This window comes from Cygnus olor, chromosome 15 (assembly GCF_009769625.2).
Source record: "Cygnus olor isolate bCygOlo1 chromosome 15, bCygOlo1.pri.v2, whole genome shotgun sequence".
In the NCBI taxonomy this organism is placed as follows: domain Eukaryota; kingdom Metazoa; phylum Chordata; class Aves; order Anseriformes; family Anatidae; genus Cygnus; species Cygnus olor.
Window position 1 is genome coordinate 14,475,517 of NC_049183.1, and position 19,440 is coordinate 14,494,956.

The window sequence follows — 19,440 nt, forward strand, 5'->3', positions numbered from 1 at the left end:
AAGGAGCAAACTGGGGTGCAGCAAAGAGGCAGAACCCATCCCGTGACGGGGGAACCGGGTGAGATCCTCAGCCTTTGGCGAGGCGGGAGGGTGGAAACCGCCGCAGACAGCGGCCACCCGCAGCCTCTGCTCCCTCTGCCCCAGCCCTACCCGACGCCGCCGGGGACAGACTGACGTCCGCATCCCAGCCCGCGTCCAGCTGCTGCCTGAGGCCAGCCCCAGCCGCTCACCGGCTCAGGAAGTTACAATTTGATATAAAAAAAAAAAAAAAAGCGCAGCACGCTTGCTAAGCTCCACATTTTTGCAGAAGTCGCCCGCAACCATTTCTCCTTTGCTCCTCCAAACTCCCCTGCTGCAAAGCGTCGCCCCCGCGGGCTCTCGGCAGCTCCACACCCCGAAAACCCCTCCGTGTGCCCTGCATTCGCCCAGCACCCGCAGGGCATCTCTGGCTGGTGCCCGGCTCGGGCAGCGTTTCCCCACCGCAGCCCCACGTGGCAGCCCCGGCGCAGGAAGGGCACAGCCTCGCTCGCCTGCTTCCGTTTCGCTGGAGATTATTTAGGTTTTTTTTTTTTTTTGCTGCGCGCTCCTCGCCCCCTGCTCGGGAATCCACCTATTCACACCGCGTCGCAACGTTTCCGAGGCTGGGTGGAAATGAGCCCGGCAGGTTTTTGCTCACAGAGCCGGTTCGAGACGTCCCGGGAAGGCAGCAGGCTCCGCAGAGGCTGTCCCGACACATCCGGCTCACGTCGCGGGGCAGGAGCACGCAGTGACTCAGTGCCGCCCAGCCTGCAGCTCGCAGCTTTTCCTGGGGCACGCTCGGGGCTTCCAAGAATCATTTCCATTTAAAAAACGACAAGAAAAAAAAAAAAAAAGAAAAATCCCCTTTTAACCCCAAAGGGCAAGGCGCAAGTCAGCGTTTTGGGGGGAAAAGAGCGGCGCGCTGCAGGGCAGCGCATGAAATGGAGCAGAGAGGAGCTGGAAGGAGAGGTGCAAAAGGTGAAACCTGCTCGAGATAAGGGGAACACACGCGCTGGCTGCCGGCCCCGCGGCTGCCACACACGGCTTCCCTCGCCGAGCTGTGCCTGTAAAACCCCGCGGGGAAGCCCACGATTACCGAACGAGAAATTCTTTGGGGATCCAAAAATTAAGGGCGAAGCGTTGCAGCAGCCCGGAACGTACGCGGAGAGGAGATGTCACGGACGGGAGAGGTGCCGGAGGAAAAGCTGAGGCGCTCCCTGGTTCCTCAACAAAGCCCACGCGAGGCTGACAAAGAACTTGGATTAAAATGCACCCACCATTTCCAGAGGTGCCCCCTGCAGCCACCACTCCGCTCTTGTTGCCCAGGCATCCTCCACCAAGCCGGGCAGTGCCAGGCTGAATTAATACCTGCAAAAAGCTTCTGACGGGCAAAAAAAAAAAAAAAAATCGGCCTCTGCAGAGCACAGAAGGGTGGCCCGGCCCCAGGGGACAAGCCCAGCTGCCTGCCAGCTCCTGCAGCTCACCATCAGCCCGCTGGTGCTCGGAGCTAAAGGTGCTCAAAGCCATGCAACCGCAGGGATCGACCAAAAACGCAGACGGAACAGGTTGCAGAGGCTTTTCTGGGGATTTTCTGGGTGTAAGCGCGGGGTTTTACAGACAGGCGTGGAACGTGGCTGGGTCTGCCACCTCGCTGCTCCTTTACGAGGTGCTCGGGAGGAGGCAAAGAGCAGCCCCGGCACCAGGTCCGTTCATTTTCGCCCGAAGCGCAATTTGGCAGCATTTCAGGAGACAAACCAAGCAGTCCGCGGCGGCAGGGGATTTTTAACTCTGCAGAGCAGCTTTCTTAAAAAGCCTCGCTGCCGAACACATCCGGCTCTTACAGAAAGAGGCACGTCACTTTTAGGGACGAGCTGCACGGGGCAGCCCGCGGCGTGCAGCACCGTGGGCAGGGGACAGCCCTCACCCGCCCTCTCCTTCCCAAGCACGGCCGGCCTCCCCTTCCCCAGCGCAGCAAGATCTCTGTCCTACAGCAGGGAATACCTCCCCCACACGCTGTATTTGCTCTTTGCTACCTTTAATAGGAAAAAACTGGTGCTACTGAGCTGCGGGCAGCAGGAGATGGCACCTGCTCGGGCTGCAGGTGCCTCCAGCTGCTAAGAGCAGGACGGGTGGCCGAGGCAGGGGGGCTTTCCTGCAAGATTTGGGCTAAGAGGGAATTTTTACGAATGGGACCGCAGTACCTAACCGACCTGCGAGCACAGGCGCGCCGAGCCTTCCTAGATAACCCCCTGCTCCCCTAAATAACCCCAATCCACCCCGGGTGGTTGGCACGCAGCACCTGCAGTACCACCCACCGAGCATCCTCCCATCCCATCCCCGATCTGCACAGGGTCGTGCACCACGGATCCAACAGGCAGGGAGGAGCAGGGACCCCCAGGACGAGCCCCCCCCCACCACCACCACCCCCCCAGGCCCCGAAGCAGCAGGCTCCCTGCTTCCAGATCCGGCCGCGCTGGTTGCAAACCATTTTCCGAGCACACGTCCGCCCGCGGCCCCGGCAGGAAGCGGCGCCGGTGTCACAACCGCCCCGGGGCAGAAGCGCTCGGCTGGCGCACCGCTGCCGCCCTTGCCAAGCGCTCCCGACCTGCAACTGCTGCTGCAGCACTTGGAGAAGGAAAAGGGGGCGCAGCCCGAGCTGGAGATGCTCTGCCCCCAGCTAATTGCACCCAGCGTTTCACCCTCTCGCCGCTCAGCGCCTCTGAAGGGGCACCAGCAGGACCCAACGCTAGCTGCAGATTCTGTTTGCTGGAAATGTGAGAGCTCTGGCTGAACAGAAAGCAGTACTTAAAAAAGCTTTACCTTTCCTAAAAAAACATACCAAACGTCCGGCACTACCACGGCAGGAGAGCAGCCCGCAGCCAGGGACAAATGGTGCGGCTCCCGGCGCGGATGGATGCGGGACACAGGCACCAGGCTCAGCCCCACGCAGTTATCGGGCACGTCGGCCCCGCCGGTGCCAGCACCAAACCACAGCGCAGGTTAGCAGCCTCTGATGGGAAACGGCTTGTACCGAAAGGAGGCTTCCTCCTTTCCAAAAGGAGGATTTTTTTTTTTTTATTATTATTATTATTTCTTGTGGCGGTGTAGGGGGCAGGAAGGGTGGACGCTCTGCAAACAATTTCTGGTAAGTTTTGTCTCCTCCTCATCCTGCCTCCTCTCCCACTCGTGTGATGTTTTTAAAGGAAATCTATCCTTTTTTTTTTTTTTTTTTTAAAAATAAGCATTTCACTTGAGAGGATGCAAATCTGGCTTAGAGCACGGGACAGACCCGGTTTGGCAGTGACCCTGCCGCAGCCTGGAGGGGACAGATCCCCCCCCCGGCTCCTCCTCTTCCACGCTGGCAGCTCCCAAAGGAGCCGGTGCCAGCCAGGCCACCGCCTTCCCTTGCTCGCTGGGGGCTGCTCCTCCTGCCCCTGGGCTTCGCTAAGCGAAAGTCACGGAGCCAGGGACCAAAGGGACCAGGGACACGTGGGGATGCTGCTGTGCCCTACAGCCCTGGCAGCAACGCGCTGAGCTCCTGGCTGGCTCCAGCTGAGCACGATGCTCACCATCGTCCCTTCCACCCTCAAAGCCCGCGGATCCAAATATTTCATTTCCCCCTGCACCAGGCTGTAATGCCAGCAGCACACGCAGGTAATCGCTTCCAATCGCTGCTGGAGGGCAGGATGGGACCCACCTCACCCCTGCAGGACGTCAGGCAGCACCAAGAAGACCCCACCAAGCAGACCCAGACCCGCTTTGTGCCGGTGTGGTACCCACGGCCGTGCCCGGCTGTTCTGGGGACAGACACTCAGACGGAGATGAAAAGGATGGGGCATCTCCCAAGCTGGGAAAGAAAGACCACGAACTTCCAGTTCCCACCGTAAAAAATCCTCTCTGCCGTCTCAAAATCCCTGGCTAGGACTCGACCTGCACTGCAGAGTTTTGTCAGCAAGCAGCTGTGGGTAAATCGAGCTCCATGCGTACCCACAAGCAGTCCTGAGTCACGTCCGTAAAACCCCAAAGTTTTTGTTGGTCGAGTAAAATTACCCCCAGACAACACAAGTTCCTCTCCCGGCTCTCCCCCCCAGCGAGCGGCCCGCCACCGTTAACCCAGTGGAAGCAATCCTCCGTCAAAAAACCCATATCCTCGGCCCCAAAGTCACCGGGACCCGACACCTGGGCACCCACGGAGAAGCCCCGCAGTGCACGCACGGATTCCCTCTGGCAGCGACCAGCCTCGGGGCCAGGTTTGTGCTCAAAGCAACCCCTGGCTCAGCCCCGCGCTGCAGCCCGGGCCTGGGGAATGAAAGCAGCCGCCTCCCAGAGCGCCGGTAGCGGCTGACAAGCAGGAGAGCAGCCTTCAGGGGCTGCCGAAGCACAGCTCAGTATTTTTATCACCTCCAGCGTGACGTTCTGCAGGCGCAAAGCAAAAGCCTGGCTCCGCGGGTTCAGAGCTGCGAGCCCCCACGCTGGCCACGCGCGGAGGGCACCGGCCGCGCTGCCGGCCCTGGAGAAACACAACCACGTGGTGGTGAGGGGCCTCGGGTCCCATCCAGGCACCCGCCAAACCCGTGGGGTCCTCCCAGAGGAAAATCTCTTGGCTAAGGGGAAGGACGGCGCTCTCGAAGCGTGCCCACGTGCTGAGATCGCGGCGCCCCTCGCAATTCCTTCCCGTCCCGCCACCAAGCTGGGAAAACGGAGCTGGAGGGAGCGCTGGGGACCCGAGGCAACCAGCAAATATCTATCTATCTATCTATCTATATATATATATAGGCAACCAAACATGCAAAATAAGCTTTTGCATGTTTGGGTAACCATGAGGCTCGACAAGGCGAGGTAACGCAGAACCAGCCAGCGAGGGTTTCCCACACGCACACCTCATCCCGCGAGATAATTCGGATCAACCCGGTAGCGGGAAGAGGAAGAAAGGCGAAATCCTTCCTGAGCTTCCCTAATCCCCACCAGGTGTTTATCTCGGAAGCTATGTTTAGCACCGCGCGGGGAAAAGGCTCTGGCCCGGCACCATTCCTATCCCGCGTGTCACGGGCGGCCACGCGCATCCCCAAAAACTCCGGAGGCAGGAGACAGCCCCGTGACTAAGCCAAGGTGACGGCAGCCGAGTTTTTGTGCGCATCAGTCACAGGCACGGCGAACCTGCGAGCCACGAGGCAGCGGTCTCCATTCATTGCCCCGGTCACCTCCGGCAGGGAAAGCAGCCAGCGGGAGCACGAAGCCACCTGAATCTCCCGGGATAAATTCCGGGACGCATCCAGCAGGAGAGCGAAGTTACCTGAATTTCCCGGGTTAAATTCCAGGCTGGAGCCAGCAGAAGCACAAAAGCCACCTGAATTTCCCAGGTTAAATTCCAGGCTGCAGCCAGCAGGATCCCAAAGTCACCTGAGTTTCCCAAGTTAAATTCTGGGCTGCAGCCAGCAGGAGCCCAAAGCTACCTGGATTTCCTGGGTTAAATTCCGGGCTACAGCCAGCAGGAGCGAGCCCAAAGCCACCTGAATTTCCCAGCTTAAATTCCAGGCTACATCCAGCAGGAGCCCAAAGCCACCTGAATTTCCCAGGTTAAATCCTGGGTTACGTCCAGCAGGAGCCCAAAGCCACATAAATTTCCCGAGTTAAATTCCAGGTTTCAGCCAGCAGGAGCCCAAAGCCACCCCAATCTCCCAGGATAAATTCCAGGCTGCAGCCTGCTCTCCCGCAGCATCCCCCCGGAGCAGCACGCAGCTGGCAAGCCCTCTCCAGGAGCCGGCACGTTTCAGGCAGAACCCAAACCGAGCCAAGTCTCGGCAGCCAGCAGGGCACGAGGAGAGGACGCGAGAACACACGCGCGGCACCACGACCCCACGAGCGAAGCAGCCCCCCGAAACCCTCCCGGGCAGGCTGCCGGGGCTCACCTCGGCTCTCCATCCAGGCGGCCGGGCCACGCGGGCCCCAGGGGAGGTGTGGGCACGGCGGGGCTCCCGCAGCCTTTTTATGAAGCCCGTTGCAGCCCCGCAGCAGCAGCCGGGGCAGGCGGGAGGCATGCGCTCGTACCCGTGAGTCAGCAGCTCCGCTCGGCGCACCGTAAATCGCCGCTGATTCACGCCCCGGCTTACACAGCAAACAGGAAACTCAGGTCCACATTCCCTCCGTTTAAGACACGGATCATTTAGAGGAGGAGGGGTGGGGGGGGGGAAAAAAAAAAAAAAAAAGCCCCAAAAAATAAAAAGTCACGCCGAGGTGCGTTCATCTGCTCACATGGCTCCTGACTTCGAGTTTCCAGCGCATCACGGCCGCGGGAGGAAAGCCCCGCGAGCTCCACGCCGGCGGCACGAGCTTCGTGGACGAGCCCTCGCCGGCCTCGGGGACGCGGTGGCGCTGCCTGCCCCGTGCCGGGTGGCACCGCCGGGTCCCACCGGTGGCACTGCCACCCACGGCCATAGCCCCGCGCAGGGTGGCGGGGGTGCTCCCCGGGGACCCCCTTGGGCTGCCCCAAGCCACGCACGGCGCTCGCCGAAGCCCCCCAACCAGCATTGAAAGAGAGGCGATTTGGGGCCGTTTCCTCCAGAATAGGGTCAGTTGTTGCTTTTTTTTTTTTTTTCCAGCTCTATCAAACTTTTTTTTTTTTTTTTTTTTTAATTTATCACCGTGCTGCACGCACACGACACCTAACACCTTGCCCCCCCCCCCCCCCCTCCCCGCTGCCCCACTATGGCCCCACGACCCCCTAACGCCCCTTTTTGGGGTTTGGGGAATTTTTTTTTTTTTTTTTCCCCCGGCTGGACCAAACTCACCCTTTTTTTAAAAAAAAAAAAAAAAAAAAATTATCGACATGCTGCACGCCCAGGGCGCTTCACCACTTGTCCCCCCCGGTGCTCCCCTAAACCCCCTTGGCCCCCTACACCCCAAAACCCCCCTACACCCCTTTACACCCCCTTACTCCCCCCTACACCCCCTTTACACCCCTTTACACCCTCTTACTCCCCCCGACCCCACGCTTCCCAACCGGGCTGTGCCCATAGAACGGCGTGGGCTGCCTGCAGCCCGGGAACGGAGGAAAAGGGAAGGGGGTCCCGGGGTCCCCATATCCCCCCCGCAGCGCCCCCCCCCCCGGCCCCGGTCCTACCTCTGGGCACGGACATGGCTGGCGGCGGCCCCGCAGCGCCCGGGCAGAGCGCGGCGCCCGGCGGAGTCCGGCCCAGCGAGGCGGGCGGCGGAGGAAGAACAGCGAAGGGCAGGGCCCGGCGGCCGGAGTCCCGCCCCTTCGCCCGCCGGAGCCCCGCTCCGATTGGTTGAGAGCGGGGAGGGGGCGGGGTTATGTCGCCGCCCCCCGGCGCGGGGGGAGTTTTATGGTTCTCGGGCACTGTGGGCGGGAGGCAGTGACGAGGGCGGGGGAAGAGCGCGGCCGCCCGGAGGCTCGGTGACTCACGGCGGGGGCCCGCAGCATCCCCGCGGCCCCTCCGCGTCTTTTCCCCCCTTTCCACGTCTCTCCCTTCCCCGCAGGGCCCCCGTGCTCGGGGCTGGGCGCACGCCACCCCCATGGCAAGGGAAAGCAGGGCTCGCCACCCGCCAGGGCTCCCCCAAAAATCCTGCTTACCCCCAAGGCTCCCTGCCGGGGCAGGAGGGATGCAGGGATACAGGGATGCAGGGCTCAGCCCGGCCAGGAGCTGGGGAAAACCCACAGGCACGCTCCAAGAAGCTGCCACCGTGCTGGGGGAGCACCCCGCTGCAGGACATTCAGCAACACCCCCTGCCTTGCACCCGCACCCTCGCACCCTCGCTCCATCCTCGGCGGCGTGGGGCACCCAGGGTTCTCCCCAACCCCTGGAAGGGGCACCCAGGGCTCTCCCCAAGCCCTCCTCGCGCCCCGGAGGAGAATCACCCACATATCTGCAGCCCTGATGCATCAGGCTCACCTGCCTGCACGTGCCGCCTGCCCCGGGGCGATGCAAGGGGCCCCCGCCGTGCTGCAGCCCCACGGGCACCTGGCCCAGGCGTGGGGACCGTCAGTGGTGATGCCATCGCGTCCTCCGTGGGATCCTGCTCGGGGTCACCCATGTCCCATCAGCCAGCCCCGAGCTGTCCCGGCAGCGTCCCGGCCATCCGGAGCCTGCGGAGGTTTCTTGTTGTGAATGCAATTTTCTGGAGGAAACACCTAGCGTATCCCAGGGGGGTAAGAAGGAGGGGTGGTACTCGAGCACAGTCACGCACGGTTCTGATCTGGGCTTTGCAGCGTGTTTTGAAAAGGTTCAAGGGCTGGAAAACCTGCCAGGAATTCAGGCAGGAATACAAAAGGGAAGGGGCTGGGGGCTGCGTCTGCAGGGGGCCAGATGCCTTGGCTGGACCTTTAATCCAGCAGCGACAGCATAACATCTAGCAGCTAGAAATTGAAGCTAGAAAAGTTCAAATGAGAAATAAATTACAGGTTTTTAACAGCAAGCAATTACCTCCCCAAGAGACGTAGTAGATTCCCCGCCTTTCAAGTCTTTCAACACACGCGAGGAGCCTTCCTAAAAAAAAAAAAAAACGGCTCGACCGCAGGGTTATTAGCGGTGACGCAAGGGCTGCCCGTGTCATCCCCCGGGCCGGGCGAGCAGGAGGTGGGATTGGGATGGACCGTCCTGGCTTTTCGCCATCCAGATCTCTGAATCAGCAGCGGGGCTGGAGCTCCGGAGCGGCTGATGCGAGCAGGTTTGGGCTCGGTGACTGCCAGTGTTATTTCTTCGCGAGTCCTGGCTGGAGCCGTGCATGGGGCAGAGCAAGGGCAATCGGCCCAGGCTAAGTCAGGGCCGTGTCCCAGTATCCCAGTGTCCCAGCATCCCAGTTCGAGTGTGCCCAGGAATTTCTGTGGATCGTCAGCATTCCCGAAGGCACACAAACGCCACCACTCCTGCCTCCTCTCTCCTCGGGTTTCCCAAACTGATTCCCTCAGCATCGCCGTGGCGTCAGCAGCCCCCCAGCGGCCCCAAGCCGGGTGCAGGATTCGGCCCCTCTCTCTGCCTGCACCAGGCTCTGCACGGAGGAGGAGACGTCCGTTTCTGAGGGCTGGCGGGTGCTGCAGGCGCACAGACCAAGCATGTCGAGTGGCCTGGTGAATTAATCAGCTTTTGGGCACCAGCCTGGGGAGCAGGAGCCAAAGTGACCAGCAAAGGCCGGACTCTGCAGGACGTCATTTAGGGGCAGGGCAGCTGCTGCTGGACGGTGACAAGTAGCAGCACCAGTACCAAAATCAGCACCAGCACCGGTACCAGTACCAGTACCAGCACCAGCACCAGTACCAGCACAGCAGCTCTGCTAATTACCACGGAGCAGGCCTCACAGCCGGGCAGCACCAGGCCAGCAGGGTTGTGTCCTAGCGTGGCACCAGTAAACCAGGCCAGAGAGCCCTGTGTGCCAGCACAGGACCAGCACAGGACACGGAATGACAGAATGTGAGGGATTGGAAAGGACCTTGACAGATCATCCCGCCCGATCCCCCTGCCGGAGCAGGAACACCTCGATCAGGTCACACAGGAACGCGTCCAGGCGGGCCTTGAATGTCTGCAGAGAAGGAGCCCCCACACCCTCCTGGGCAGCCTGTTCCATGCTCTGTCACCTCACCGTGAAGAAATTTCGTCTCACATTTAAGCAGAACCTCCTGTGTTCCAGCTTGCCCCCATTGCCCCTTGTCCTGTCACTGGGTGTCACCGAGAAGAGCCTGGCTCCGTCCTCCTGACACTCACACTTTGTGTATTTAAACACACACAGGACCAAAACAGGACCAGCACAAAATCAGGACAGAACCAGCACAGGACCAGTGCAGGACCAGTACAGGATGCGCGCAGGACCAGTATAGAACCAGTACGGAATGCACACAGACCAGCACAGGGCCAATACAGGACCAGCACAGAATCAGGACAGAACTGGCACAGGACGTGCACAGTACAGAATCAGGAAAGAACCAACACCGGACCAGTGCAGGACCAGTACAGGACACGCACAGGACCAGTATAGAACCAGTTTAGGATGTGTACAGGACCAGTAGAGGATGTGCACGGGACTAGTACAGGATCAATAGAGGACTGATACAGGACCAATACAGGACCAGTACAGGACCAATACAGGACCAGCACATTACCAATACAGGACCAATAGAGGACCAGTACAGGACCAATACAGGACCAGTACAGGACCAGCACAGGACCAATATGGGATATGCACAGGACCAGTACAGGACCAGCACAGGACCTATATAGGACCAGTACAGGACCAGTACAGGACCAATACAGGACCAGTACAGGACCAGCACAGGACCAATATGGGATATGCACAGGACCAGTACAGGACCAGCACAGGACCTATATAGGACCAGTACAGGACCAATATGGGACATGCACAGGACCGGTAAAGGGCAAGCACAGGATCAGTACAGGACCAATACAGGACCAATATGGGACATGCACAGAACCAGTACAGGACCAGCACAGGACCTATACAGGACCAATATAGGACCAGTACAGGACCAATATGGGACATGCACAGGACCTGTACAGGACCAATATAGGACCAGTACGGGACCAATACAGGACCAGCACAGGACCTATACAGGACCAATACGGGACATGCACAGGACCAATACAGGACCAGCACAGGACCAATACAGGACGTGCACGGGACCAGCACAGGCCCCCCCAGGCCCCCCCCACCCCCCCCCCGGGGCTGCCCGTGCGGTGCCGCTGCCCCTTTAAGCGCCGGGCGGCCGCACCAAAACAAAACGGCGCCGCGCCCATTGGCTGCCGCGCGGGCACGTGGCGCCCGGCTGCCTTCCTGCGGCCGCGCGCCGGCGGCGGCCCCGGCGCTGCTGCCACGGCCCGGCCCGGCCCCGAGCGCCCCGGTGCCGGGCGTCCTGTCGCGACTTATCGCGTCCTGTCGCGACGCGTTCCCCCCCGGCCCGGCCATGGCCCACTCGGCACCTCTCGGCCTCCTGGAGCAGGGCTGCCCCATCCAGGTGGAGCACGATCGGAAGCGGCGGCAGTTCACCGTGCGCCTCAACGGTAAGGGGCGGCCGCGGGCACCGGGACGGGCACCGGGACGGGCACCGGCACCCCCCGACCCCCGGCTTCCCCCCCACACCCCCCCGCCGTGCCCCCTGCGCCGCCCCCGGGCCCTTCTCCAACCCCCCTGACCCTAAAAGCTGCCCCCCCCCCCCACCCGTGGGTGCCCCCCCACCCGTGGGTGTCGTGTCCACACCCCCCCCCCCCTCCCCCCCCCAGTGGCGTGGGCACCCCAATCCCCGCTGGTTATAGGGCGGGGGGCACGCAGGTGGGGTGCTGGCGCACCTTTCCGGCACGCTGAGGCTCCTCCAGGCACCGTTCCCTTGGATAATCCCAAACATTCAGGGATTTTGGTCCCATGGGCTTGTCGCCCTAAAAAGGCTTTGCTGGCCCGCAGGAGCTCTGAGGGGTTTGGGTTTAAAAAAAAAACCTAAAAAATAATAATAATAAAAAAAAAAAAAGTGCAGGAACTTATAGAAAAAACAGCACAGAAATCCTACACGCGCTGGGAGGCGTTCTCGATAAAACAACAGGAGCTGTCTGGGGTTATTTGGGGCTTTTCTCCCTTTTTTTTTTTTTTTTTTTTTCTTTCCCTTCTTTAATTTCAACCGCTAATTACAAAGCGCAGGCCGGAGGCTCGGCGGCGGCGGGGCACGCAAGGAGGAGACGTGCGTGGAGAGGGCGATTTCCCCGAGTGCTCCTCGCAAAGCGACAGAGATCAAACGAGGGCCCGGGCGCCGGCACCGCGAGAGCTGCGGCGTCGCTGCCCGAGGAGCTCACAGGGGCCTGGAAAAAAAAAAAAGTCACAGGGGAAACCGAACCCCTTCGTTGGGGTTTGTTGGGTTAAACCTCCCCCTGCCGCCCCCGCGGGTCAGGTAGGGTTTGGGGGCTGAGGATCCTCCGCAGGTTTCCCCAGGTGCCTGGATGGGTTTTTGGTTTTTTTTTTCCCTTGTTTGGGGGAATCTGGTGCTGGGCAGTGCCATGGAGCCCCGGTGCGGAGGTGTTCCTGCCCTGGGCTGACTGAAGGCAGGGTAGGTGATGGTCCTGTGCTCGTTGGGTGTTTGCTGAACCCCAGCAGGAGGCTGGACGCAGCCCTTGCTGCGGGATCGTGCGCTCGGGGCGTGTTCCCCGTGTAGCCCCGCTCCTGGCGGGCTGAGGATCGGCAGAGCTGAGCGGATGCCCCTGTAGGATTTGGGATTTTGGCTTCCCCGTGACCCGCGAGGCCCTCCCAGAGCACGTTTGCCACCTGCCGTGCCGTGAGCTGTGGGTGAGCAGCAGCCCTTGGGGCGAACCCACAGCTCGCCGCCGGGCTCCGAGGCTGCGGTAGCACAGCCCCGACTTCAGGAGGTGCTGGTTGGGATCTTGCTGTGGTGATGTGCTCGAGGCAGTCCCTGTGACAACAGGCCCGAGACGCCACGGCAGCTGTGACGTAGCTGTGGAAGGTGCCGCGTTTCAGCATCGCCTCCTCCTCTTCCCCTCTGCGCCCTCGTGTAGCCTCCTGGCGGGATTCCCTGCTCGTACGCAAGAAACACGGGGTGCCTTTGGCGTTTTCTCCGTAGCCCCGTCATCCCCTTCCTCCGAGCCCTCGGTGCTCCGCGTGGTTTCTAAAACTGACAGTCAGCTGGTCCGTCTTAACACGCTCCCCTCTTTCTTTGCAACCCAACCGCAGAAGCGTTGAGGAGCTGAAAGAAAAGCAGATCGTAACCAGACCTCACCGAGCTTCGCTGTCCCCTCGGAGACGAGGGCAGCAAGGAGCCCGACTGGATGTGTCACCAGTTCAGATGTGACTAACAGCACGAGCTAGCCGGAGCGCTCTCAATGCAGCCTCTTTGTTGGAGAGGATCCTGGGTCTAAGCGGCGCGTTTCCTTGGGAATCGTAGGCTGGTTCTGTCAGATAAAGGTGGCGGTCGTTTTTCTCGGTTGTTTCTTTGTTTAGACAACATTTCTGGGCAAAACGAGAAACGCAGAGAGACTCCTGCCCCGAAGTAGCCGCAGGTCGGGCTGCCTGCTGCTGCAGCCGCTTGGGGCAGGGGCGCAGCGCTTTCAGCAGAGCCCTCTTTGATTTCTGGGCATCCCTCAGACAAACACCGCGCTCTCTGCCGAGCGGCTCTGTCTCCTCCGGGATGCCCGGGCTTCACGCGCACGGTCCCCATCGTTCGGCACGTGGGCTCAGCGAGCCGTGCTTCCCAAACCTCCCGTCCCTTCCCCAGCTGCCGGGCTTTGGGCAGGATCCGGCTGCTGGAAGCTTTGCTTGGCTCGGGCTCGTTCGGGAAACCCGGAGCAGGTCGTGCCAGGGTGCTCCCCTCCCTGCCGCGTGCCGCGGGGTGGAAGGGAGCTCTGTGTCAAGATGGCACCGCGCTTTTCCCGTGCCGCGGACCTCGAGAGAGCTCCTAAACAGGAAACTGCCGCGCTGCCGGGTCCCCCCCGCGGCGCTCCGGCAGCGGGGCCCGTCGGGGACGGCTGCGCTGTCTCCGCTCGGCGCCGCCTGCTGCGGTCTGCTGTGTCCCCTCCCGGCAGCGACGTGCCAGTCGCTCCGTGGGTGAGCGAGGCCGACCCCGGGAGCCATCCCGGCCGGGGCTGTGCGCGTTCTTTAGGATGTCTTGTCCTCGGTGATCGCCCCGCAGGCAGCCTTTGGCAGCGGGGGAGCCGAGCTGCCGGCCTTCTCCTGGCCCCTGCTCTGCGCCTGCTGCGTCCCTTCCCTGGTTCAGGGCTAGGGCCAGGCTCGCTGCCTCTTCCCCCTCTTTCCCTGGGATTTCCAGCTGTGGAACGGGGGTGTAGGATGGCACCTGCACCGCTCCGGCCAGCGGGGAAGAGGTGACTGCTCCTTCGGCCCCTTCCCACCCTGCCCGTCCCAGCGGTTCACCCCAAACCCTCCGCCCCGAGATGGAGGGGAGGCAGGGAAGGGTCCCCGGCAGGGCTGTGGGGTTGGCTGTGCGGTTGGTCACAGGGGTCTGGGGCTGTAGAGGCGCTTAAGAGCTCAGCTTTTTGCTGAATTAAAAGCTGAGAGGGGCAGGGCCGCTGTCTGTAAGTACTCGGGGGTGGCAGGGAGAGGAGGGATTTACGTCCACCCAAGGACGATGCTGGCGCAAGAAGGAGCGGGTAGAGACCAGCAGGAATAAACTCGGGCTGGGAACGCCAAGATTTCCAGCCCGTGTAGGAGGACGGAGCCTTTGCCTGAAAGCTCCTCGTGCCTCTCAAATACAGGGACCAAAGGAACTGGGCTGGAGTCGTCAGCTGAAACGCAGTAAAATCAAGTGGATTGAGCTCAGCCAAGGCACGCGGTGAAGGCAGGTGAACTTGTGGCCCTTCACCCTCCAGTAAGCGTTGCGGGGGAAACGAAAAGCCTCCGTTATTTTAATTGAGCTCGCCTCTTTGGTTGGAAGCTTGTGTTTTGGAAACTTGCTTTTAGGTACAGAAACCCTCCAGAAACGAACGGTTTGCTTTTGTGCTGAAGGCAGAAGTTCGGGTTCTGTGGATGAAGCGGGGGGGGGTATTATTAGCTCTCCTCTGATTTACATGTGTGTGTGAAACTTCTTTCTTCCTGTGTCTGAACCGGTGTGAGAAACGCCGGAGGGTCGCAACAAGAAGCGTGTGTGTGAATGTGCGCACACCCTTGCACGCCTGCGTGCACTTCCCCCTGTCTTTGTGGGATCCATCTCTCCCAGCGTCGTCCCCCTGTCCTTGCAGGGTCCCGAACACAAAGTCCCAAGAACTCTTGTCCCATTTTACAGATGATGACGAAATCCTGTAGAGGGAAAGGAACCGGCTGTTACCTGGGTCAGCTTTTCCCGTTCTTTCCTATTTTTGCTCGCTCCCCCGTCAACACATCTCACCCCTCCGCTGCCAGCTGCTTTCCTACCCTAAATGCGTCGTGCTGGCGTCAGCACTTGGTTTGTACCCCCTCGTCCAGGGGCTCAGGAAGCCTAAACTGCCCCAGCTTAGGCACAGGGAGCAGCACCGTCCCCCCGGGACATCCCAAACCTCACCGCTCTCTCGTGCCCCGCAGGCTGCCACGACAGGGCGGTGCTGCTCTACGAGTACGTGGGGAAGCGGATCGTGGACTTGCAGCACACGGAGGTCCCGGATGCCTATCGAGGGAGAGGAATAGCCAAGCACCTCGCGAAGGTACGGCCACTGCCATCCCTGGGGATTTGCCGTCGCTATCCGACAGCAGATGGAGGCAAAGCGAGGTCCCAGAGGAAAAGGAGCACGTTTTGGGGTGGCCAAACCCCGAGAAGGGACGTGTTAAAGCCAGCCCTGGTGCAGCCGAGAGCAGGGATGGGGACGTGGGAGGACGCTGCGCTGCAGGGGGATGTTTTGGGGGAGGGATGCTGCAGCGGGCACTCTCCCATCTCTCTAGCTTAGCTCCTTGCAAGAGGAGAAGAGGAGCCCCCCAGCTCCAGGCACCTCTTTTTTTGGGGTGCGCTGGGACACCTCGGCACAGCAGCGGTGTCGGGGCGAGGGGCTGCAGCTCCTCCGCGTGCTCGGTGTTGCAGCTCTGCCTTCCCTTCGCTGTGCCCTGGCGGGCTGGATGGAAACGGGTGGTCAGGCGTTCCTGTTCCTGGCCGCGAGAGGGGCTGGCTGAGTTCCAGCGCGTCCGGCCGCTGCCCAGCCTCGGCCCTTTCCTCCTCCCTGCCAACAGCCCTCGCTCCCACCCCGCTTTTGCTCGGGGGCTGGATCAACGTCTTCCCCCCCCCCACCCCCCCGCAGCTCACCTCGAAGCTTTTCAGGGTCCTCCTGGGCCCTTTTCCTGCCTTGGGCCCTGCTTTAGGGGCTCGCAGCCATGCCGGGAGGGCTGAGGGGCTGCTAGCAGCATGGCCGTGCTCCCCCCAGCCCTCTCTCTCCTCCTGCCTCGCACATGGGGTATGTGAAGGCTGCCTGCTGCAGGGTGGGGTACAGAGGTCTGTGCCACGGGAGGTTTCAGGGGAAAGTGAGCTGGGGGTGCTGTCTGTAACCCACCTTCCGTCTTCTCCGCTTGGTTGCAGGCAGCCCTGGACTTTGTGGTGGAGGAGGACCTGAAAGCTCACCTGACGTGCTGGTATATTCAGAAATACGTCAAGGAGAACCCGCTGCCGCAGTACCTGGAACACTTGCAGCCTTAAGGCAGGACAGCTCCCGCCACCAGCACGCCTGTCCCTGACTGTTCAACGCGGCCTTCGCTTCTCTGCAGTCTCAGGAAACCCCCTTCCGCACTCACAATTCCCATTTTTTTTTTTTTTTAAAGCGTGTCCATGTGGTGCACGAGCGTGGGCGCAACCTCCTCCTCCCTGCCCACGTGTGAGCATGGCTGCGGCCCCTGCGCTCCGGGCACGCGTGCCCCCCGGTGCTTTTTATCCCGAGCCAGAGGGTGGAAGAGGAGGATTTTCCCCCCAAACTCCATCACAAGAGCAGGGGATGACTCCGCCTGCACCTCGTCCTCTCTCCTCTGCTTGGCGACAGCTGTGAACTTGCTGGGGGATGTTGGTTAGGGGGGGCTGTGGGGTCCCAGCCTCCTTTCCTCCTGCAGCTGGGGGAGATGCTGTGGATTAAAGCCTCGTGGACCAGAGGGAGGTGCTGGAGGAGCCCCAGCCCCGTGGCAGGGTCGTGTCCTGCAGCAGGAGCATCTGCCGAGCGCCGAGCCTTGCCCAAAGCCCCGTGGGGCGCAGGTGAGACCGCGTGGGCAGCGGTGGTGCCTGGGAGCCCTCGCCACGCCAGCTGCGGAGATGCTGGGACACTGAGACCTCTGAGCTGGGAGAGAGGAGCCGCGTGGGGAGCGGGCTTCATCTGCAGAGCCTGCAATAGAGCATGTACAGCGTGTGCATGTGGAGGGAGAAACACGGCTGAGTGGTGGGCGCTGCTCCTGGGGGTGCCAGCTCCTGCCTGACCTTCTGGACACAGCCCCACGCGGCGTCCCGCAGGGTCCCGGGCTGTCGTTCTGGCTGTGCTGCCTGCTGGTGAGGACACGGCCTGCCCAGAAGTGCACCCCCGGGGTGGTTTCCTGCAGCTGAAGAGAGAGGCTCCCTGCATCTCCCTCGTCTCCAGATCTGCACCCGTCTGTGCCCCGGGCCCAAAGGTCTGAGCCGACGCCACATCCTGAGAGCAACGGGGGTGAGGCCTCTGGGATCTGGTCCCATCTCCAGGGCTTGATGTCGCTCAGCTCCGCGTGGATGCCGTTCACTTCTCCTTACGGCCTTGGGAAAGCAGCCCCAGTGCAGGGCATTGCCCCTCTGCTCACCGGCCTCCTCGCAGCTCCAAGCCCGGGGTGCTGGCAGCGTGCTGGGGTGGAATGCCCTCGCCGTGCACCGTTACCTCCGCGGGCGATGACCCCGTAGCACGGCTCAGCATTGTTGCAGTCGGACGTAGAGGTAACGCCGTGACAGCAGGGTGCTGCTCGGCTCCTGCTTGCCGCCTCTCCTGCCTCGTCTGGGCTTTCCTGAGCTAGACCCCGGAGGTTTTCACCCCGAGCTCTCAGGATTTCGTGAGGCCCCGGGGCTGGGCTGCGGTGGGGCAGGCGATGGTGGCTCGGCCAGCAGGTGGGGGTTGCAGCCAGGCAGCAGGAGATAAAAGCCTTTCACCTGGAGGTCAGATCCAAACCTAGCTTATCTCTCAGCAGGGACTAAAGTTTACAACCTGTGCCACGGACTGAATGAAGCCCGGGCCAAGCAGCAGCTCAGCCCTCTCCCAGAGCCAGAGGAGGCAAAGGAAGAAGCTCCCGCAGCCTTTGCTCCTGGGTGGGTTGGTTGGAGATGGAGACCCCATGCCCGGTGTTAGCCAGGGAGGTCTTGATCTGTTCTGGCCACCGGCTCGAGGTGAAGCCTGGCCGCCTGCCTGTGCTCACAGGCTGCCCGCTGCCAACATAACGCAGCTCTCTGCACGCTGGCTTGGGTCAAACCTCCCGAGCTTTGTCCCTGCTGCGGTGCTGAGACCCCTGCCCCTTTTTACCACCCACCTTGGCAGGGGCCTGTGCTGAAAGGCACCAGGCGCAGCACCACCTTTGCCCCATGTCTCTGCCCCTTGCTGCCTATTTCAGCCCGGCTGCAGCCTTCAGGATGGCTTAGAGGGACTGGGAAAGGGTCATGGGTAAGGAACTAAAGAAAAGCAGCCCAAGAAGATATCTGGGCTGCTAAACGTTTGCTTTTTAACATGGAAAACACGCTTTGACATCTAGTTACAGGAGCAAGGCTGGCTCTGTTATAGCCAAGCGATGACAGAACCATCCCTGCTCTGGGTCCCAAAGTGAAGCTGAGCCGTCTCCTGCGAGCCAAGCCAAGCCACCGTTGCATCTGCGTTGCAGCAGGGCTGGGTGCTCGAAGAGATCTGTGCCTGGGTGCCTCCTAGGAGCAATAGCGCGAGCCCAGCGCTGTGAGCCTTGGCCTCGGGTTTGTGCTGGTTCCCACTGTGTGGCAGTTCCCATAAGATCCACATCGCTGGAGGATGCACGGGCAGGGCTCAGCGTCCCTGGAGCCTTTCGTGCTGCTCCGGCAGGACCCTTGTGCTTCCTGGTGCTGGATCCCGAGTGGCAATCGCTGCCTTAAATCAGGCACAGCACGTGGATTTGCTGCTGCGTCCCTTCGAGGTGCTACAATCCCTCCGGTGTCCGACCCGACGGAGATGTGCCGGTTTCCGTGCCAACTGTTTTACTGCTGTACCCATCCTCCTGCCCCAGCCCCGTGGCGTTTGAGGTCGGCGAATAGCAATACCCACCGGTCACCAGCGACGCCACCGTCCCCTGCGCTCCCGTGAGGCTCATCCCTGCGGGAAGGAGCTCCCTGCACTGCCCCTTGGTGCTGACCGAGCCTGGAGGAGCTGGGATCCTGGACTCTCTCCGGCGACAGGAGCGTGGAAGTGGTTTGGTTGAACAGTGAGGTCCCCGAGCCCGTTTGAACTATAGACTTTCACGGGTGGGGAAGTACAAATCGCTGTCAAACCCGCTTCCACCTCGCCCAACTTGAAACACCCCCTCCCTCATCCGCTTCCCAGCGTTGTCTTCCTCTGTCCGAGGTTCCTGTTCTGTTGAATTCGGTGGTTACGATGTGCCTTTCCTTCTCAGGACCTGTTACAAACGACCTTTCTGCTTTTGTTTATGTCTAACGTTTATCTTTATCCCTCCTCTGTCGTACTATAAAACATGAACATATTGCATGGAATACAGTACAATAAAAAGTGTGGCTTAACTGATCGGCAGTGGTTTGCTGCGCGCTGCTTGCAGGGGGCAGGAGGAGGTGACCGGGGGACCGCAGGCATCCCCGGCTCTGTCCCCGCTGGGCTGGGTCACCTCGGCAGAGCCTGTTGCACAGGTCTCGTCAGACTGCTCTGTTTTCCAGGCTGTGTCCAGCTTGATTGCTGCTGCCTCGCTGATGACAATTATTCATTTTCGACGTAAATCTCTTTCTCATCTCCCCCAGAAAACAAGTCC

The 19,440-nt window shown here is 61.1% G+C and overlaps 2 protein-coding genes across 5 annotated transcripts in view; one reads left to right on the forward strand and one right to left on the reverse strand.

Annotated features, from left to right (window-relative positions):
* MAP2K3 (mitogen-activated protein kinase kinase 3) overlaps window positions 1–7,252 on the reverse strand; it is a 28,315-nt gene extending 21,063 nt beyond the window's left edge. Inside the window, exon 1 of one of the 4 annotated variants that reach the window (XM_040574350.1) lies at window positions 7,139–7,252. In XM_040574350.1, coding sequence (XP_040430284.1) covers window positions 7,139–7,154 — 16 coding nt within the window. In that variant the 5' untranslated portion in view covers window positions 7,155–7,252. Of the gene's footprint in view, window positions 1–676; window positions 852–2,838; window positions 2,857–5,927; window positions 6,360–7,138 lie in introns of those variants that run through there. The other 3 variants (XM_040574352.1, XM_040574355.1, XM_040574348.1) reach the window with 3 other exon arrangements.
* A 3,537-nt stretch (window positions 7,253–10,789) lies between these two features.
* NATD1 (N-acetyltransferase domain containing 1) lies at window positions 10,790–19,199 on the forward strand. The gene is made up of 3 exons (XM_040574357.1): window positions 10,790–11,045; window positions 15,052–15,170; window positions 16,031–19,199. The coding sequence occupies exons 1-3, from the start codon at window positions 10,949–10,951 to the stop codon at window positions 16,145–16,147; spliced, it is 333 nt and encodes a 110-aa protein (XP_040430291.1). The 5' UTR covers window positions 10,790–10,948; the 3' UTR covers window positions 16,148–19,199.
* The last annotated feature ends 241 nt before the right edge of the window (window positions 19,200–19,440 follow it).